This window comes from Ambystoma mexicanum, chromosome 7p, assembly GCF_040938575.1.
Source record: "Ambystoma mexicanum isolate Mex_15411 chromosome 7p, UKY_AmexF1_1, whole genome shotgun sequence".
Classification (NCBI taxonomy): domain Eukaryota; kingdom Metazoa; phylum Chordata; class Amphibia; order Caudata; family Ambystomatidae; genus Ambystoma; species Ambystoma mexicanum.
This window is the reverse complement of record NC_090939.1, coordinates 657677785-657700042: the sequence shown is the minus strand read 5'-3', so window position 1 is coordinate 657700042 and position 22258 is coordinate 657677785. Positions and strand designations below refer to the sequence as shown.

The 22258-nt window shown below is 44.3% G+C and overlaps 1 protein-coding gene across 3 annotated transcripts in view; it reads left to right on the top strand.

The window, feature by feature from the left end:
- TBC1D8 (TBC1 domain family member 8) overlaps positions 1 to 22258 on the top strand; it is a 1594530-nt gene that overhangs the window by 585823 nt on the left and 986449 nt on the right. For all 3 annotated transcript variants that reach the window (XM_069636713.1, XM_069636714.1, XM_069636711.1), the window contains exon 6: positions 3012 to 3219. In XM_069636713.1, the coding sequence (XP_069492814.1) occupies positions 3012 to 3219 (208 nt within the window). The remainder of the gene's footprint in view (positions 1 to 3011; positions 3220 to 22258) is intronic.

The window sequence follows — 22258 nt, the reverse complement described above, 5'->3', positions numbered from 1 at the left end:
TGGTGGCAACAGTAAAGACAGTCACAAGTGATCACAGTTCAAGGGTGTTTATTAAACTGTATGCAGGTTAGAAACCCGCCTAATCTAAACCTAAATCTAAGATGGGAGCAAACGTTGACCATCAAATGAAAATAAGGCAGTCCTATTGGCGTTGTGTCAAAATAAAAAGAGCCTATACTAAGAAACCCATTGCCAAACCTTACAACTAATACAAACATGTTGTAGGATGGTTTTCAAGAAAAGAAGAAAGTGTTCAGAAATAATATGTCAGGATGCGGTAGCTTGTGTCCTCATGTTTTCAGCACGGGGTAAATTGGGATCTTGGAACACAGCACACACTCAAGCTTTCCCAGCACGAGTTAAGTTCTTTTCCAGTCTATCAGGAGCCTTGATGGCCGAGTCTTGTTTCCCTTCAAAGTCTCTTGCCTTCGAGGGCCTGACGTATTCAAATGAAAAAATAAAAGTTCCTTCAACAAAATAAAAGTTTGTTTCCAGGTTTCACTTAAGGTGAGGATTCTTCACCCCTGGGTCCCCCTCTTCTGGGTGCAGACCCTTCACAAATCGTATGCCATAAATCAATAACAGTTCCTTCTCTTAATGGACTCTGGGTGATGGCTTCACCCCTGGATCTCCCTTGTTCGGGCTTGGATCCCTCGCGAATTTTGGCGTCCCTCCACCGGGTTCACTATGGCTTTCAACAAATCTTCCTCTATCGTTCTCGAACCAAGTCTTTTCAATAGTTCACTGTGAACCTCCCTTTCTCAAGTTCACTTGATCAGGGCGCTAGTGACTCAGCCTTGGGTCCCCCTCTTGCGGGCGCAGACCCCTTTCAATTTTCAACTTCCCTCCACCGGGTTCACTATGGCTTTTCCCATTCTCAAATCTTAGTCTTTGTAAACAGTTCTTCGTGGACATACCTCTACCGGGTTCACGTTTGTCAACACACTGATTCTTGGGACTTTAGACTTTGCCTCTCCTTCATCAGCATCCCTCCGCCGGGTTCACCCTTGTCAACTTCTCATTCGCATTCACTTTCAATGTCTACGGGATTCATTTCCCTTTCTTTCTCACAGTTCGTAGGTCATAGTCTTTCGACTGTGCAGGGATTTTGCTTGACCTCCTGTATGACCACTTTGACCTCTTTTGACGGCTCTCCTATGGCCTTCTGGTATTTGCAGTTTCACTCAGATGGGGATCGACCAGAGTTTCTCTGAGCAGCACCTACGTGCTGCCGGTACCCTTCTGTAGCTGGTCTCCCCTTTACAATTTAACAGTTCTTTGAACTTCTCTCACTTTGCCACTTTGCAACTTTCATGCACCACAGCCCGGTTCTTATCGGCTCTCCATTCGGCTCACTGGCTATGATGTACCACTTGGCTTTCCTCGTAACTGGAGTCAAGGTTGGTACCACGGTAGCAGGAGTCTCCCTCGCCCCGGTTTATCAGCGTCAATACGCTGCATGTACCATTGACATCTGCTGCAACACGCTTGGGCTATTGTCCTCGGTCTTACGATTCCTTCTGCAAAGGTTTCGCAGGGTTTTGTCAAAAAGGGCATGTCGTGTCTCTCCTCGACAGTGTCTCAATGTTTGCCGCCTTTCTCCTCCTCTTGAACTGCCGAACCTGGATAGCAGTCTCATTGTGCGGTGTGCCTTGCTCGTACTGTGCTCTCTTGCTTCACCTTTTATCCCTGTAGGGAAAGGAAAGGGCCGTCAGGTGTGTGTGATTCGGGTTAATTGCCTGACTCTGCCTGGCACTTGGGTTGGGATATGTCAGGTGAACAGATTTCATATTAGTCCGTGGTCTGTTACAAGGTAAAGAAGCATTCAGGTTGGAAACGGGGGGCGGTAGAGTTCTTGAGTATCCTACGGGGTAGGATGGAGAAAAGGTGTTATACGGGATTATAGTTCTCTTACTTGGCATGGGTTGTCAAATGAACAAGAATGACCAAGAATCACAAGACTTTTTATCATGATCTGAACAGTGAGGATTGTGGGGATGGTAGTGTGTTGTCAATGCGGTATACTGGGCGTTCGGCACAGAATAACCAGAGGGACGTGAAGAAGAATGATTGGGAGTATTCGGATAGAGAACAGGAAGGCAGGGATTCTGAGAAAGATGGTTTCTGAATGCAGGTAGGTTTGGGATCCTAGGGGATTTGTTACATACGGAGGGGATGGTTGATTAAATGGGAGGAAGGTGTGTAAATATGTAATAGCCTACAAAGGCCTCCAGTATATCGTCCTCTCCTCCTTCCCCGGTACAATACCTCGTCTCACCTGGGGCAATTCCCAGCGCATAACCCTGGGCTCCCCTACCCAGCTGACCCCCCTCGCTCGTCCACCCCATGGTTGAGATTTGAGAGCACCAACCCTTCCCCGGCCACCTGAATAAGGAATTCCCGAGGTCTACTCGGGAGAATACAGTCAGGTTTATCACAGGCAGTTAGTGGGTACTTGTTTGGAGATATATTGGAGACCTATAATGATTGAGGGTAGGTACTGCAAATACAGACCTTTTAAAATACCAAATGCCATGCATACCATATTTATCTAGGAAATTGTAATTTGTATGTGTCCCCCGGTATCACTACATATTATCCCCACCAAAAATATTTCCGTATATATGGTCGTCTGGAACGGCTATAGGCAATATTTTTGGGGGTGATCATTTTTGGGGTTTTTGGGAGCAGAGGTTGCGGGGGTGTCCCCCGCTCCTTTAAAAAGAATGCAGGGGTTGCGGGGGTGTCCCCTGCAGGTTCCATGCCTTAATATCGCTGCATAATTATGGCAATATTTTTGTATGCCGATATTTTTGCGGGGATATTAACACATGGAACCTGTCCCTCCTGTTCTAAGTGTTAGAAACACACATTTCCTGTGTCTCTGTGTTTGAGTCACTTCATTACTTGTATTCATGTTATTTGTTAAGCAACGCAAGATTGGCACTGAGTTTCTTCAGAAAATCTCTATGCCATCTCAGCAAAATATTTGTTTTTCTCGCCCCTATAAGGGACCTGCAAGATCGGTGGCAGAATGAGTTCTTCAGGGCTTTTTTCAAGCTGCCACGGAAGGAACGCCTGCACGAGGTGGCCGAGTGCTCTCTCTGGACACCCTTCAGCCGCTGCCACACGGCGGGAAGGATTTATGCATCCGACAGCTACATCTGTTTCGCTAGCAAAGAAGATGGATCCTGCAATGTGGTCATTCCACTTCGAGAGGTATGAAGTGATATGTTTGTTTTGCCATTGCATTCCTCACACTCAGCGTGGAAAGTAATCCCTTTTAAACCTGACTAGCCGTGCTTCAAAAAAGCAGAGGACATGCTTATTAATTCAGTATGTCTAAGCTGACCTCAGCTCAATCATCAACTTCGATAGTGCATTAGGTTGTGTTTATCGTCATGGCCAACTTCTATGCATGAACATTTCAATTTCCGGCAATATTTGTAAATCATTTTCCCAAATGATATTAATATGATTTTTCCATGGGCGTCTTTCGCAATCAAACGTAGTCGTTTTTTTCGCTGTTTGTGTGACTCCTTCTTGGGTGGCATCCAGTTAGTATTATGACCATGCCTAATAATAGCTGACAACTTTTTGAATGCTGTGTGTCGCTATGTGCTTTTGGGGACACATTGTTTGAAAGTGGACTCTTCAGCCACTCTGCAGAAATACCTATATGAAGTCATTTGTAAAAGTATCATTTTTCACTGACCAGTTTTATTATTAGTTCAGATGCAAATTTACCTTGCTTATGGTGTGGAAGTGAATTAAGTGTTGGGGTGGTCAGGAAGGGTCCCCATGATTGTGAGGGGTTCAGGTTGCGTGCACCATATTGATAAGCCGCATTGGCAGCAAACGGCGCAATGGGCATAAATTCATATGTATCGAGTGCAGTTAATTATGGATGAGATATGTTACTTTCAGTGTCACTGTTTAGAATGTATACATATTAGATCTTGTTGCATGTAGAAAGATAAAATGTTAAAAATGCAAATGCAACCAATATACACACAGGGTGCTTTGCAAAAACATGGTAGTTGAGGCTCTCTTGCCAAATGCCTTTTGACTTTTAAACTGACTTTCTCAGTTTTCAGATGGCAGAAAACAAATAAATCATTAACTTTAATGTTTGCAGTTAGCTGCTGCACATGAATTTTAAGTAGCAGGGACATTCAATGACAGAAGAAAGAATGAGTCATATAGTAAGAAGATCAGCTTGCAAACAAGACGAAGGTTTATGATTTAACAGTTCTGCAAGGGATCAGATGTTACCTCGCTCATTGTATTGAAGTAGTGTAGAGGGGTTTGATCATTTGTTTGGGCTGGCAATAAAAATGGGATCTATGTGATTTTCCCACGACGGAAATCACTGCATGCAAAAGGTGTGCATGGGAAATGTATGCAATGCAAAAATGTTCGTCCATTTCCCAGGCGGACATCCTTTAAAAAAAAATCACATCCATACAAACACACCCTCCCACCCGCTACTTACCTTTCTTTCTGACGCACTGTGTCCCTGCAGCGCTGGTTCCCTTTCACTTCCGTGATCGGAAACCGGCAGCGCAGGGTCCTTTTCTTTTTTTTATTTGTTTTACTTTTGGTCGGTGAGCTGCAAGGTGTCCCCTGCAACCCACGCTCACTATACTGTATAGTATGGTGAGCGGGGTGTTGCGGGGAACACCCCTGCAGCCACCAGTCTTTTTTTTTTTTTTTTTTTTTACCTACCTAAATTGCATACCACAAAAGGTTTGAACCTTTGGTGTTCGAACTTTTGTTGGTATGCATTTTTGGACTTTTTGTAAGGTCAGTACTTTAGGTCCATTCATTTTGGCCGAAACCTAAAAATCGGGCCCGAGACCAGGGTATCAGCGGTTAATTGTTTTTACATGTCGAAACCAGAGGCTGTATTTTCTGGAGTAGTGGTTGCATACATTAGTATGTCTTCAGAGGTGCCAGGAGTCAGGGGTAGTTGACATCGCAATCAGTAGTTCAAAGAAGATCCTGTTTATTCAGGCCTTCCTCATGTTTGCTAAAATATGTAAGCGGACCATGTGCAAACGTACTTAATGTTAAGGGCCCTAGGCCAGTTATTGCTAGTAATGAGTTGTTTCAATATAAATGTTTACCCATTTGCTGACGTCATGGCCTACTACGGATGAATCCCTAGAAGAGGTGTGTTCTGAATATGATATGAAGATGACTATCAAGATAAGACTGGCCAGTGAAAATTGAAGAATTTGGAAAAGATGGGATTTTTTAAAGTGGTTTCTGACCAATCATATTTGTGGGGCGGATGGCACTAAAATATCAGGGAGTGTTTTTGTTGTAAAAATGTATAAAAGATGTCAACTGATGTGGTTTGTTGAGAATTGCGTTAGTTTGTGCTTGCAACACCAACTAACTGCTCCCCTGAAAATTGTACAAAAAACGTGCTTTATGTACAGTACAACCATGTACTCACTTATTAAGGGGTAGGTTAAGTGATTAAAGGCCCATCTGCACAAAAGCAAGTGCTGTAGAGCAAGTCTAGCAAAACCAGGCCACGACTTCTGTGTTCTTTTACAGATGATAGCTCGAAAATAATTAATACTTGAGGAAAATAAGAATTTCTAATATTTTCAAGTCTTCCGAAATGATGAAATATTGTATAGCTTGTACTTATAGACAAATTGTGTCAGAGGCGAAGCACTAGAACGTGCTCTCTCCTGGCAAACATGGATGACAACGTGACCCTTCCCATTTGCGAGATGTTTGTCCAGGCCTGTGTTTCTTTGCATTCTGGGTCTTGGAGTCCTGGGTTTATAATGGCGAAATCCTGGGCCGCAAGTCCAAAACTGCAAAGAAAATAGCAAGACTGGATTACCATCTCCTTAGTGGAATGGGGTATATGATATGTGATGTAATTTATAACACACCTATAGACAAGTGTTTCAAGGCGCGACAAGACAAGGGAGGGAAGACAAACGATCTTACAAGGCCTTTAGTCATTCAGATTGTGCAAGTGCGACAGTGCAAAAAAGGAGGAAGAGGGCCAGGGAGAGGGAGAAGTGCAGGGAAGAGGGATGGGGGGGGGGTGCAGTCAGGGCAGCATTGCTCTGAGTATGTGCAGCAAGGGCAGCGCGGCTGTGGGTAAGTGCAAGGAGGCAGGGGACTGTAGAGGTTACAGTTACAGCCCCTAAGTGCACAGAATGCCAAGAGGCAGTGCAGGGGAAGACTGATCATGGAGGAGCCTGGTATCCAATGAAACTGAGGTAGTCGGCAACCAGTCGGCGCAGCAAACAAGTCGGTCAGCAGGGGAGGGAGAGCGAGAAAGCAGAGGAAAAAGGAAGGTCTTGAGCTGCTTCCGGAACTTTAGGTGGTCTGGAACTTCAGGTGGTCCGGCTGAAGTTTGAGCGGGGGCAGGGAGGCCATTCCAGAGGGAGGCACCTGCAGCGGTGATAGATCTACCCCCCACTCTCTACCTGGAGAAGCATCTGACACTTAGAGAGTTGGAGGTAGCTGTGCGGAGGGCACGAGAATGAAGGTATTTAGGAAGAGAGCTTTGGATTTAGTGTGGGCCCCGGCACTAGAAAGCCTTGTGGACAATGCAAAGGGTCTTGAACTTGATCCTTGCAGCCACCGGGACCCAGTGGAGAGATTTCAGGGCTGGAGAGATACGGTCCCTGGGCTTGAGGCCAAGGATACGTTTCGCAGTCCTGTTCTGGATTAGTTGCAGAGAGTAGCAGAAGGCAGATTGAGAAAGAAGCTGTTGCAGTAGCAGAGAACCAGGGCTCTGGAGACGGTGAGCTTCTGGGGGAAGGTGAGAAAGGGAAGAGTATCTTTTGAGGAGGTGCAGCTGGTGGTGGGACTTCTTGCCAACGTCCGAGACGTGAGGAGAGAAAGAAAGAGTGGAATTGAAGATGACACCAAAGTTTTTTGCCTTACAGCAAGGCGAAGGAAGCGTGCCCAACAAGGGCGGCCGGAGTGGGAGGGGAAAAACGGGAGCAGGAGTCCCAATGAGAAGGATCTCCGTCTTACTGGCATTAAGAAAGAGATTGTTTGGAGGTGCACTAACCCTGAATCACGGATAGACCGGAATGGGCGAGAGAGGAGAGGAGGCTGAGGGGAACCTAAAGCAGAGCTGAGTGTCGTCTGCATAACACTGAAAGTTAAGAGAAGAAGGTAGAGATCAGGTGGGCCAAAGGGGCCAAGTAGAGGTTGAAAAACCAGGGTGAGAGGATTTAGCCCTGGGGGACGCCACAGGTGGAGAGAGAGGTGTCGGAGAGAAATAAACCAAGTTGGACCTGGGAGGGGCGTTCAGGAGGAAGAAGGTCAACCACTCCAGGGCCTGATCCGTGATTCCCAAGTTCTCAGAGTCGATTTATCAGGATGGCATGGTTTATCATGTCAAAGGCAGAGGAAAGATCAAGAAGGATGAGGACAAAAGGAATGCTGTAGTCAAGGTTAGAGAGTAGATTTTTCACGGGTGTTCAGGAAAGGTTTCCATGCCTCTGACAGCTCTGTAGACAACCAACCAATTCTGTCTGGAGAATGAGCTTGGGGATGGCCTGCTTGTCCAGGAGTTTGCCCAGGAAAGGGTGATAGCAATCGGGTGATAGTTCGACTGACAGGTAGGATTGGCAGATGACTTTTTAAGGAGGGGATGCACAAGGGAGTGCTTGTGGAGAGCTGGGAAGTTCCAGTGGCGAAAGAGTGATTACAGAAATCGGCCAAGGCTGGAGCGAGGGTGTTATGAATGAATACAATACTTTACTGTTTAACAATCAAAGGTGCCCCGTGTAAAGAAAACATAGAAACAAAGTTCTCTCACCTGCGGGTTGGAGCAAGAATAGCAGCTGAATATGTAGAAGAAAGGATACCCAAATGGAGATTGATCTCTGTTTCTTGCTTCAGATGACAATTAGAATTCCCCCCGAGAAACACCCAATGTCCCGGCACAAAGGCCAGGGCAAAGGGAGGTTCCCAGGGAAACCCTCTTGGGGAATAAAACCCTGTGGAGCTGCAAGTGAGCGTAGACTCCTGGAAAAGTCCCGTAGAAGTAATTACGCTATCCCGGGAGTGTGGTGATGAATAGGCGTGTCTTTAAAGGATTGGATCCAGAGCAGAAGTGTCAGATTGCCTAAAGGGAAATAGCTAAACAAAGTGATTAGAATTGGTTCTGCCTAGTACTGGAAAAGACACTTCTAGAAGCGGAACTCTTACCAAGGGATCTGATGGTAACAAGATTTTGAAATGAGAGTAACCGAAGATCCGGTATGATCTGAAAGACTGGGTACACTGGATAGTGCAAAACAAAGGAAAATGATGAACAAACACTGAGGAGTAATTGGAAGCAATCTACACACCGAGAGGAGAGTAGAGAACAATAGTTACCCAGAATAAACGGAGACCCTTTCTATCTTGATGGATGACTGAGGCTCAGAAGGGGGATGAGAGCACAGGGCGTTGGATCTGGATGACGAAAACCAAAGAGCAAACTATAAGCCTGCAAGACAAGAAACCAAAATTCCCATAAATGCTTCAGGAGAAAAGGATGCCTACTAAAGGAAACCCTAGTAAACCACACCGGTCGAAGGCGGATGCAGGAAACAAATTCTCCCAAAGCGAGTTGCTTGGGCAGCTCTGATAGAACACCAGAACGGGAAGGCAACGAGGCGTCCTAAAGTAAACACACACAAACAACAACAATGACCAATAAGTATCGATGGTAAAGTGGCAATAGGAAAATAAGCCCAAAGGCAAGCCTGAGTAGAAAGAGGAAAGGATTCCCTGACACGGACTCACGTAGCGTTCGCCAGCTCCTTGGAGAGTAGCAACACGTCCTTGTCCGGGATAAGCAGGCTGATAAGCTGTCAGCGCGTCGACCCGGAAACGTTGCAAGGCATTCTGGGGCGCGGCGACTAGACTGCTGCACATACTGCAGTGGTCTGCAAGAGCCGCCATGTCGGAGTCAGGCGCGTCTGCGAGAGCCGCCAAGTTGGAGTCAGGCATCGCGTTATGAATAACGCGGATAGTCGTGACAGAGGGTGTAGATATGGTCCTTGATGGTTCTGGAGGAGCAGGTAGGCACCTGTTTGGACGACACTTCCATAGATCAGACTTGTCCAGAAACCTCGTCCGGTGTTGTCAGAGAGAAAGGAGGAGGAGAGGGGGAGTTGGCCAAAGAGGGGCCGAGAGAGGGAGAGGAAGCAAAGATCGAGGACAGGTTGTCCTGGGTTTTAGTGGTGAAGTGAGGGGCCAGAGCCATAAAGAGGGCCTGGGAGGGAACAGGAGAGGTAGAGACTGCAGCAAGATTGGCCAAATCTTTGCAGATTTTAAAGAGTTCAGCCGTGTTGTTAGAGGCCGCAGAGATGCGTGCTTGAATGTGGGCTCTTTTCTTGGACAGGACAGAGAGTCTGTATTTCTTTTGAAGCAGGCGGTCGGCCGGTTTGTCAGGGGATGCGCCTGAATCCCTCCACTTCCTCTCAGCCACCCTGCACATGCGTTTCAGGATGGCTAGGCCAGAGTCATACCAAGAGTTGCACTTGGAGGTAGGCTTCAGCCGAATTCTCATGACGGGGGCAAGCGTGTCCAAAGTGTTGGAGATGGAAAGATGCAGATTAGAGAGGGCTACGCCAGAGTGTGAGTCAGCCGCAGGAGTAAGGGGGCAGAGAAAGTAGAGACAAAGGCATCCACTGACACACGCTTCATGGGTCGAATGACTGCGAAAATAGGTGACAGTGCTGGGGTGGACTTTGCCTGAGGGATAGAGAGTTTCAGGTGAGAGGAAAGTAGTAAGTGGTCAGTACAAGAGAGAGGAGTGGTGAGATGGTTAGAGAGGGGGATGTCTGAGGAGATGAGAACATCTTTCAGACCAGGGGGTAGAATGGAGAGAGAGAGTGCGTGTTGCGGTTATGGAAAAGCCCAGTGGAGGGATTAGAAGCATTCAGGTGGATGATTAGGTCTATGAGGAGAAGTTGAGACGTAGAAGGAGGAGAGGAGAGGAGAGGAGAGGTCAGCCCACTCTGAGAGCAAGCGGGCAACCTGGCCAGGTAGCCTATAGATTGTGGCATTCACCAAAGACTAGAGGGCACTGGGTTTCAAGTTAACAGGGAGCTGCCCTAACTTTAAGATAGTTTAACACAAAAACAGGGCAAAACACATCTATGAAAAGTATTTTGACTACAGCACAGAGATAAATGCAGTCTCATAAGTAGTCGAAGGTGGCAAGGCTGTGAAGGATGACAGAAGGATAGAGCGAAATTCTTTCTGTCCCTGCCTATTCTGTGTCTAAGACTAGGTAGCGGTGATGTACCGCTTATCTAAAAGGGACAGTATAAGGAAATTAAAGAGCTACTGTCAATCAATATGCACAACATTCAGCCTTGCCCTTCCTTGACCACACTCTCCTATTGGGGTACATGTATGGGGAGAGAAAAGATGTTAAAAAAGAACACCTGAGGCAATTGTTCAGAGATCTATTGTGGGTATCTAATAATTTAATAACCCATAGAGTATCTGATTAACCCTGGTGTACTTGGGTTGAAAAACAGAGACAAAAAAGACAAGAAGACAAACAATTCCTCACTCTGTTTTGTAATGAATTGGCTTTACAGTGAATGGGGAAAGTAAAAGATTGCTCAAAATCCAAAGATAGGCTGAGATGCGCCTCCTGTATGAAGAAGCCACTGTCAACCGGTTTCAGTGTAACGAATGTAGATAAAGCCACTTTCATCAGGACAGTCTTCGTTTTAAAAAACTGATACATTCATGTGTGTAATGACAAGAAGGAACTAGATTGGCTTGTACTTTACCACTCTTCAAAATGCCATGGACTGGAAAAGCTCATGGGGGAACCTGGAATGCAGAAAATAAACCAGGGTCACCTCGCTGCTGTAGCTCCAAGTAGTTTGACTAAGAATATGCAAATGATTACATGCTACTCTTGTAAGTACTATGTAGTTGGTACAAAAAAACACATCATGCTGCAAAACAGTGATTTAAATCTGTACAGTTGGTTTAGAGGTCAAGTGATCGTCACCTCTTTGCTATTGAGTTTATTAATAGTTGGCTGTTATTTAATGGGAAATGCTAGACTAACCTTACATTGGCTCCAACAGTCAGTATTCTATTACAGTTTTATTTACGCATACATCTCCAGTCTTAGGGGAGCAATGTTGTCCACTGGTGGCACTCTATATGTAGGGGCAAGAGAGGAGGAAATGCGTTTGTTCCCGCTCTTAATTAATAGTTTATGTTGCACCCTTAAGGTTGTATACATGTATTGATTTTAGAAATTTGAAATGTGAAAGAACAGCATAATCGAAGGTACCATAGCGGGTATCAAACTTTGTTATTTTATCCCACATAGAGGGATGCAATGTTGGCCCGATCTTCGGTCATTAGGAATGCCATAGAAAGTTGAGAACACGGGCTAAGCCGTGAAAATTTCATTCCCATTGTGAACCGTATATTGTCCTGTTGTTTTCGAATCATGCCACTCACTCGTGGCCTCTTAGTTCATATCCAAGCCGGAGTACAGAGGTTCCCGCAGCACGCACTTGTTTTGACAATGTGTCTGCTCCAAAAAGGACCCGTCTGCGTAGTAATACGATATTGTCAAAATCGCCGTTATTCCGGTCCTTGTGTATCTCTAAGCGTTGGTTCCCAAGTTGTCATGGTATTGTAGTTCATGTGTCTCGGTTACAGGAGACGCATGGAAAATGTACTGCATGCGTGCCAAATACATCAAGGAGATGCTGGGTTTGGTAGCCAATCAGGTGGGCGGACGCCTTGACACGTGCCCGGAAGTCGGGCTATACTCATTTAAACTTCATGGGAATGGCACGAACTAGGTCAGGCAATAAGTATGGTTATCTGATCTCTAAATTGGCATGAAATCGACAAAATCCAAAAGTCAATTTAAAGGTAGCATATATACCCAAAGTAATCCTACTTAGAGTGGGATTTCAGTATTTGATGATGTGCGATTTTACATAGTACGTGGGTATAATAACTAACCACATTACTATAAACACTATGGATGTGTCCATAGTAAAGGGTGAGATCAACTGTGTCCCCCCAAAAAAAGGGCCTACAGTGGTTTTACAAATTGGAGCAAAAGTGATGAATCACTGCTGAAACCCATTTGAATTGTCCTGGGTTCTAATCATGCATGCCCATAATGCTAGGTTAACAGAGATGAGGACTGCCACGGTATGGTCTCATTCAGCCCATTCTGATCTGTTTTTAAACGGAATATCCATATTTGCTCACGTTTGAGGAGTATTCCAGCTATGTGCCCCCCCTCGTCTGGGGCATTTTACTGTCTCAATTACATTCCATTCGATATGCTGTGCCTGATGTCTCATCTGTTGGAAGTGATCCACCAGCGGGTCATTGTCCCGGTTCGTTCTGATGCAGGACATGTGTTTCTGTATTCGTTTTTTCACTGGTCTGCTTATCATGCCGATATACATGAGTTTGCAAGGGCATTGAATCATGTAGACGACATTCGAGGTGTTACAGCCAGTTGGTGAGTTTTGTTTCATGGGGATTCTTAGACCTAACTGTAATGTTTTTGTGCGTTTGGTCAACGGACAAACATTGCACTGGCCACAAGGAGAGTGGCCCATAGGGGCAGTTGTGTCCCAAAGAGTAGTTTGCTGTACTGTATTCTCCGGGGGTTGGTATGAATGTATAAATGTGTCTCTGAGATGTTTCCTCTTTTTTATTGCAAACCTAGATAACGGCATATTGACAGAACCTACATTCAATATGGGCCAAAGTTTGATCATTTCCTTTTTGATGCAGTTGATTTTGCTAGAGTAACTAAATACTGCTGTGATAGTTTTGGGGCCTTCTGGGCGTCTTTTCTGTTGAAAAGTTATGTCACGCGGGATGTTCCTAGCCCATTTTCTAGCTTGTTTTATTGTCCTTTTTGGATCACCTTCTTGAGGAGCCGATCAGTTAGGATATTTGAATGGGTGTCATATTCTTGAAGGCTAGAGCAGTTTCTCCTATAGCGCAAGAATTGACCAAATGGAAGGTTGTCACAGAGGCTTTTTGGATGGAAACTAGAATATTCCAGGAGAGAGTTGCGGTCTGTAGGTTTATACAGAAACACATGTCCTGCATCAGAACGAACCGGTACAATGACCCTCTGGTGGATCACTTCCAACAGATGAGACATTTATACACTCCCTAAAATTCACAAATCTATGGCAAAACCTCCAGGGCATCCAATCTTTTCAGGGGTTAATTCAGTATTAGAACCTCTATCTAAATTTGCAGATACCTTTCTCCAACCGATGGTTCGCAAAATGGCATCTTATGTTCAAGACACCACACAAATAATAAAGGAAATGGAAGGACTACCTTTTGATCCGAACACTGAAATCTTGCTAGGGCTGGATGTAGTAGCACTGTACACCAGCATCCCGCAAAGGATATCCATTGAAATGTTGGAAGAGAAACTTTTTTCTGATCATGAAGTTAGTTCTACACCTATCTCCTTCATCCTCTGGTGTGCGGAAATGAGTTTAGTTGAAAACTATAACAGAAGTAGCTAGGGGTCGTGAATGGGACTGTGCGCTATATGTAATCACTCAAATACAAGCTGGATCTGCAGCGTCCACACACTTCCTCTGGGCCCCCTAGAAAGTACCAGGATAATGTAGAAAAGCATCAATATTAAAGGTGCATCTGACGCGCTGATCCTGAGAAAATTGTTGAAGCTATGTACAAGATATGTATATGATATATATCTTGTTCAAACACCACGATTCAACTACTTTGACTTTATTATTAAGACTTTGAATTAACTCGAATGATAAGATGTTTCAGTAGCTTTTCTAAATGTACATAGCTCCATCAATTTTCTCAGGATCAGCGCGTCAGATGCACCTTTAATATTGATGCTTAGTTGAAAACTACTTCCATTTCAATGGGGAATTTTTTCAGTAAATACATGGCACGGCCCTGGGAGCTACCCTAGCCCCAAGTGTAGCCAACTTGTTCATGGAAGCTTTTGAAACCAACAATATCATGAAACCCACAAATCCTTTCTTTAAACACATCCCTCTCTGGCGAAGGTATATCGATGATATCCTTGTTATCTGGTCGGTCCAGAAACAACCCTTGAAGAGTTCTTGGTATGGATCAATAGCCAAAACAGATACCTAAAATTTACTTCCAGCCATAGTCCTCGTGAACTAATATTCCTAGACATTACCCTTACGGTAGATTCCATCAAAAATTGTATTTTTGTCAAACCTTACAATAAGCCAACAGACAGAAACTCGCTGCTGCACTATAGCAGTTCTCATCCTAAACATGTAAGGGATAACCTCCCACTGGGCCAATAAGTTACTCCAAAGAGGCTATCCACAGAAGATAGTTAAAAAGGCCCTTAAAAGAGCTAACAACAACAATCCGGAATCATTATTGGAATATAAAGAACATTCTGCTACTAAGAAAGATCCCAAAATAATGTTTAACACCTTCAGCAATTTGTCAAATGATATCAAGAAGATAATTTTGCAAAATTGGCCAATTTTGGAAGAAGGAGAGACACTGGTACCTAGACCTGTTGCTGCGTTTAATCGCAGTAAAAATTTGAAAGAACAGGTGACGAGTAATGATGTACTACCAAGACCCAAATCTACAACGAGTTTGTCCCAGTTATGGGGCCTTCCAAAAATAGTAGGCCATTATCCATGTGGGCAGTGTGTGTATTGTAAACACACCACGAAAAGTACAGGAGTAGATATAGGGTTGAAAACGAAATGGCAACAGAAAGCGCATACCAATTGCAATTCCAGTTTGGTGGTATATGCCATTTGGTGCCCATGAGATAAAATCTATGTGGGGAAAACGGACCGGAAGGTGAAGCTCCACATAGGCGAACACAAAAGCTGCCTAAAAAATCGTACCAGAAATGCCCCCATGGTCGAACACTGGATAGAATACCAACACACAGTAGACGATGTGAAATGGACAGTGCTCTACAAATTGACCCCCAGTATGGACTCCAACAGAGATAAAACTATCCTGTTAAAAAAAGAACAACAACTTATTTTTTTAACCAATAGTTCGAGAACTGGGCTCAATGAGAAAACACATTGGAATCTGTAATCGACTGCACCAGACATGAACGGAAATCACTAGAGTCTACACTATACCGTAACCGATTGCTAGTGTGCGATTGGCTGATGGATTTCTAGTTTTCAATGGGGAGTGCCCGATAAATTCGCAGACAGCATGGGCTAGCGTAGTTTGCCGCATGAAAGGAGGAGCTTTTCCCACCCGTTTGACTATTTTTTCAACTATTGGTACTAGCGCGACACGTCACCATATGCGTCACGCTGCCGCTCTAATCACGTGACATGAGAGACATTTAATGATACGCAATCCGTGGAATATATATCACGTGATTCAGTATGCATTTCGGCAACAGTACCGTGAGCACAGAAGGAGGTTTTTCAAGGGCTGCATAACAAACGGGAAGATCTAGAGCTTGACTATAGGAGTTAGCTCGATACAAAGCATGTAATCCCTAAGCTAGCTACGAACGGATACTTATTTAGCTTGACGGAACGCTGGAGTTAACGAGTAACTGCCGCTGTCTGTTCCCCTTGCATGCGTCCTGAATGCCTCGGGTTTTAAACTCCGGTTTACGGTAGCTGAAGCTACGTTAAAGTCTCTTGCAACAAAGATGCTTTGGGATAGTGGCTTTCTTTTCCTTTCTTTCCATTTCTTGCGGGCATTGAATGCACTGTGTGTTGATGCCATTTACAGAATAACGAACGGCATTGGCAGCACTTTTGGAAATTTGCGAACAAAGGATACGCCACTGATCAGCTGTCCTGGATTCGCTCGATGTCAGCCCCAACGCTCTCAACTTGATGGGAATCGATAAGAGATGAGACTGTTCTCCGCGCGACTATGTTTGCAAGAACAAGAGCGGTAAGCAGATTATTCCGCTATGGTTACTGATATTTCTCACGGCCGTAGATTTCACCGACAGATATTCATCCTGTCCTCCTTTTGCCCCCCTATTGCAGAATAACTAAGAATGCTCCTCATATCTCGCGACTGTTGCTATACTGAGCCCAATAACCTTCGACTCGGATGACCTGTTTTACACTTCGTTGTGAAACTCGATTGCCTAATGTAAGTGATAACTTCGACACGAAATTTCAACATTATAAAGCTAAACGACATCACTAATAATTGTGTCTTTTCACCTATTCCTGTTTTGGGGAGTTGCCTTTATATTATTATAGCAGTTGAAATACCATACTGCTTAATAAGTCTTAAGTATAGAGTTTTCCATCGATTTAACCTTGTTTTAGGTAACACTTTGAATAGTGTGTTTCCTCCATCCTTTGCAACATTGTCAGACTGTATGTGTTGATACCTATCCAGCGTTGCCGTCTTTCCTGTTTCTCTTTAGACCACGTTTTGTGATAACATTGCCATTTTAGACAATCTATCACTGGTTGACCACTATGTAACAATAGGGTCTAACTTTAAAATGTTCATTTCCTTTAAATAAATAGAGAATGAATATACAGGGCATCACTTACCCTTTTTACCCTGATCTGTTCCCTTTTCAGATATGGAGTCCCTTTCCTGTTGTTGAGTTTCAAACTCCTCTTTGGATCATTTATTGGACAAGAAGAGTTCTCTTGGATTACCATTGTATTTGTACATATGCATCTAATTATTGCATGAGTTATTGTGGTTTTTACATGCTGGTATCCGTATTGTTCCGTATTTAATGATTAACTCATGTTATGTACTCTTACCAACACTAGTAATTGGTGTTGGTGGTTCTGGTAGACTGCAGACTACACCTGATGAATTTCTGTTTATTTTTTGTTTACACACACGTTCAGAAAGAAACATGTTGGGAAAATGATTAATGTATGAATGAGAATGTCTGAATTTGAATTAGAATGAATGTAGTGAGTGATTAGGTTGAGTTGAGTGATATTTACACAGCACTACCCCGGAGTGACCCCACCCTTCAGTCACTCCTAGTTTTTACTTGGTTTACTAGTATTAATTTTTGGTATCTTTGGTGATTATTTTATATACATATTTTTTCTATCTGTTCTGCTGTTTTACCTCCACGTTGTGAAGAGGTATATGATACTAGCACTTGCACTTTATACCAGTTTTCTGGTTATTGCTGTTTTTAATGATGACTATGAAGCAATTCAAAGTTTTTAAGCATGATGATAATAAATAAATGAGATATATATATTTTTTTTCCCATAAACTTGTCTGGAATACATTTTTATAATGGGTGACTAACCCTGCAGGTATTGGGACACAAATTGAAAGGGGAACACTTTAAGCCCCTTTGCACTGTTTTGTTTATGGTTTTAGGTTTTTCCTAAAAATTTAGAGGTTGTGCCAAGAAGAAGGCTCTTAATCCTCTTACCTCTCCTTTGGTGTTCTGTTGCCACTCTCCTTGTGGCCAGTGCAATGTTTGTCTGTTGACCAAATGCACAACAACATTACAGTTAGGTCAAAGAACCCCCATGAAACAAAATTCACTAACTAACTGTAACACCTCGAATGTCGTCTACATGATTCAATGCCCTTGCAAACTCATGTATATCGGCATGACAAGCAGACCAGTGAAAAAACAAATACAGGAACACACGTCCTGCATCAGAACGAACCGGGACAATACCCCGCTGGTGGATCACTTGCAACAGATGAGACATCAGGCACAGGATATCGAATGTAATGTAATTGAGAGAGTAAAATGCCCCAGACGACGGGGGGACATAGCTAGAATACTTCTCAAACGTGAGCAAAAATGGATATTCCGTTTAAAAACAGATCAGAACGGGCTGAATGAGACCATACCGTGGCAGTCCTTATCTCTGTTAACCTAGCATTACGGGCATGCATGATTAGAACCCAGGACAGTTCAAGTGGGTTTCAGCAGTGATTCATAACTTTTGCTCCAATTTGTAAAACCACTGTAGGCCCTTTTTTTGGGGGCACAGTTGATCTCGCCCATTACTATGGACACATCCATAGTGTTATAGTAACGTGGTTAGTTATTATACCCACGTACTATGTAAATTCGCACATCATCAAATAATAAAATCCCATTCTAAGAAGGATAACTTTGGGTACATATGCTACCTTTAAATTGACTGTTGGATTTTGTCTATTTCATGCCAACATAGAGATGAGATAACCATACCTATTGCCTGACCTAGTTCGTGCCATTCCCATGAAGTTTAAATGAGTATGGCCTTACTTCCGGGCACGTGTCAAGGCGTCCGCCCACCTGATTTGCTACCAACCCCAGAATCGCCTTGATGTAATTGCGCACGCACGCAGTACGGTTTCCGTGCATCTCATGTGACCGAGACACGTGACCTACATTACCATGACAACTTGGGAGCCTACGCTTAGAGATACACACGGACCGACAATATCTTACTATGTGGGCGGGTCCTTTTTGGAGCAGACACATTGTCAAAACAAGTGCGTGCGCAATTACATCAATGGGAGAGTGTGGTCAAGGAAGGACAAGGCTGAATGTTTTGCATATTGATTAATTGACAGTAACTCTTTAATTTCCTTATACTGCCCCTTTTAGATAAGTGGTACATCAGCGCTAACTAGTCTTAGATACAGAATAGGCAGGGATAGAAAGAAAATCGCTCTATCCTTCTGTCTTCCTTCACAGCCTTGCCACCTTCGACTACTTATGAGACTAAATTTATCCCTGCGCTCTAGTCAAAATACTGTTCACAGATGTGTTTTGACCTGTGTTAAACTGTAGATTGTGGCCACAGTCAGCGAGAGGCCAGAAGAGATGGAGAGCATGCAGACCAGGCATTCAAAGGAATTGTTGACCTGCATAGGAATGACAGAAGCAGGGAGCCACTCAGGAAAGATATGAGCTACTCCACCTCCGGGTCGGCTTTATTCTGGGCTCAGAGGAGATCTTGTAGCCGTCAGGGAGGAGAATGTCAACACTTGTGACAGTGCTGGCCGTGACCATGTCTTAGTGACAGCAGAGCTAGAATTGAGTGTAGCGTTGCCAGATTTGAAGGGCTTCCAGGGAGGGGTACAGGATTGAGGTGCACCCAGCATAAGTGAAAGAGGGGCCCGATAGTGGGCAGAGGTGGAAGCAAGAGGTGGCAGCGCAGCAAGCGGGATACTGGCAGGAGTAGCGGGAGAAGCAAGGAAGTTGATAAGATGCAGGAGATGCCTATCAAACAGGAGGAGATTGGGCTGAGGGCCCTGGACCAAGACAATGCCATTCAGATACCCATTAATGATGACCTTGGAGGAGTGGAAGGAGGCCAGGAGAGGGGTCTCCGCATGGTTGCCACAATTAATGTGAGAGAAAGCGATAGGGGAGAGAGCTGAGACTATATGATGGGTCCATAGGTCAGGTGAAGGAACGACAAAAAGGATGTTGGTGAGAGTCTGTCTGGAGGAAGCACTGATGTACGTATCACTGATGGGGAGGCCTGGTTTGTAGACCAGGATGTCCCTCTTAAACTTCATCTTCCCAGATTTAGTGAGAGGGATAGGATAGGAGATAGAGTAGCAGTTAGAGAAGATGGGAGAAACAGCGAGTGCCATAGTGGGTGCGAGGGAGGTGGGAAGAAGGGCGCGAGAGAAGAGCGAGAGGCTCACAGCCCAGTGCCAGACAACACAGGATGCGCAATGGGAGGAGGGGCGAAGGGGTCACAACCAAAGGGAGAAGGCACAGGAGGAGAGAACAAGTGACTCACAACAGTAAAAATGGCACCCCTTGCACGGTGTGGCACCTAGCGAGTGGAAGAGATCCTAATGGGACATTGTGGTAACTGTGGTACTGTTAACTAAGTAAAAAACCCAGATTCAACTTTCCTAAAAGTGGAAAAAAGGCCTAGTTTTTAACACAGCAGCAATGTAAAACACACAGATTCAACTTTCCTGATTTGTCCCAGCAGGTTGACGGCTGCAGGCATTTTTGCTTGGTCTTCTTGCTTCCCCAGATGACACCGGCCGACACCAACTGGTGCTGCTTCACTGGAGCTGTCCTTAGCTTCAGGGTCCCTTGCCGAAAGCGGGCTGCACCGGGCAGACGGGCTGCCCTGGATGGTTTGCTAACGTAGGGCAATAGGCTCAATTAGGGGTCTGGGGAGGGGTGGGTGGCAGGAGGAAAGCAGTGGGGGTGGGGGATCAGGGAGAAAAACAAGCAGCGATGCAGCCGAAGCCCAAGGGTATTGTTTGTTAATGTCTATTGGAACCCTTCTAGGTGCATTATGGAGGTATTTCGTCAGAATCTCCCAGAACTTCCTGAGAAACTGGTGATTGCAGGCTCCGAGTGTTTGATAATTATAGTGGGTGAATTCAACTGTGATTGTGCAGAGGGATCTAAGTTGAACTCAAGGAATTTGTCCTCTTACTCTGCTCCCCTTAGTGTTCAAAGAGGTATGGCCTGGGATCAGGTACTCTCAGAATGGGAATTATAACAATTGGAGGTTGCATCCTCAGACGAGTGTCCAATCTTTACATGGCACAGGGCAAATTTGTCCTCTAGGATTTACTTTGTTGATGCATCCTCCCATGTCAAGGGGAAGCGTGGACTTGTGAATCTTTGGGATCCTGGATTGAGAGACCATCTGATGTTGGATTTTAAGTATTACTTTACAGTCTCAGTGCATGAGATCAATCCATCTCTCGCTTGTCTTTCCTTTGACAGACTGGGAGTGATGCTTAAATGGAATTCAAGATTAAGTGGAAAGTTTCCATGTCACAGGGCGTATATGACATTCCAAAGGATAGCCAAATTCAAAAATGCAAGAAGACAGTCATGCCCCAAATGTGACGAGGAAAACGCTGAATGGTACACATGTTCTGGTCATGCCCAATAATAGAGAGATTCTGGGGAGAAATAGCACATAGGATGGAAGATAAAGGGATTACAATGGTGGTGGATACAGTATGGGCTTGCCTGATAGGAGGGTTTCCTAGACCACATAACCTCAAGCATGTGAGTAAACTGAAATACTTGGCGTATTCACTAGCAAAGAGAAGAATCGCTATAGGGTGGAAGGCATGTCATAGACCAAGAATAGAAGTGTGGTGGAAAGATATACAGAAATGGGCAGAGGCAGAAACTGCAGTATGGCAGGAAGCAAGCAATGTTGGGGGGGGGGGGGAGGCTGGTACCTTGATAGCTTGGAAACAACTAATAGATGAATTATTTGGGTCCACGCATGATGAAGCAAGTTACCAGGATCCAACAGAAAACACTGAAAAGGAATCCCTATTGCAAGTTGGGGAAATAGAACATGAGGGAGAGTAGGCTTGGGAAGGTGGGAGGGAATGGGTGAAACAGTGGACACGAATAAAGCGGTGTATATTTAAAGTTTATTATATGCACTGTTAGTTGGGTGTGTGTTGGTGGTTAAAAAATAAAATCAATAAAAATTGTTTTTTTTAAAAAGTGGAAAGTTTACGTGTCTTTTGGGGCGGGCGATTGAGGGGAATGGGGTAATGTGTAATTTCGATTTGGTCTTCTTTGGAGAGGGTTGGTTTACTGACTGAGTTTGTCATGGTCTGCTTAAAACGGACTTCTGGTATGTGTACTGTTGCTTCTGGTAATCAGTTTGTGCACAATTTTGATGCGAAAATTGCTGCTTTGAAAAGGTGCAAAAATGGGAGTATTAAGCTCTTGCAGAGGCAGGGGCTACCTTGCCTGCAATATGTAATGGAAAACAAAATGATCTCTCAGATTCATAAGCACTTGGTTAAATCTTTGAGGATAGATCTCCACATTAGGGATAATCAGTTAATGCTTAAACATCTTTGCGATAATAAGACATGGTTATTCTGGCCGATTATTAACAAAACCACTGGAACCTCCCATTGTACCTTGGAATCCTGTTTCTGAGGTTTCTTGGGTTACGTTCTTTGAAGACAAATATCAACTGCTGCACACATTCTCTTTTTTACATGACCCGTGTGAGGGTCCCATTATTCAGGCTGTGTGTCCATGGAAGGAGGAAGATATTGTATGGGCTATTTCTAAATTAAAACCGTCTAGGGCCTTTTGTCCAGATGGTATTCCTCCTATTATTCTGAATAATGCTTTCATTCTCTGGGCCTTTATTTTGAAAATCAAATTCCATTAAATCTTTGTATCTTATCGCATTCCAACATCTTGGGCACTGTCACTCATTATCCTTATTTTCAAAAAGGGTGATCCTTCTGATGCTGCGAACAGGCCTATAGC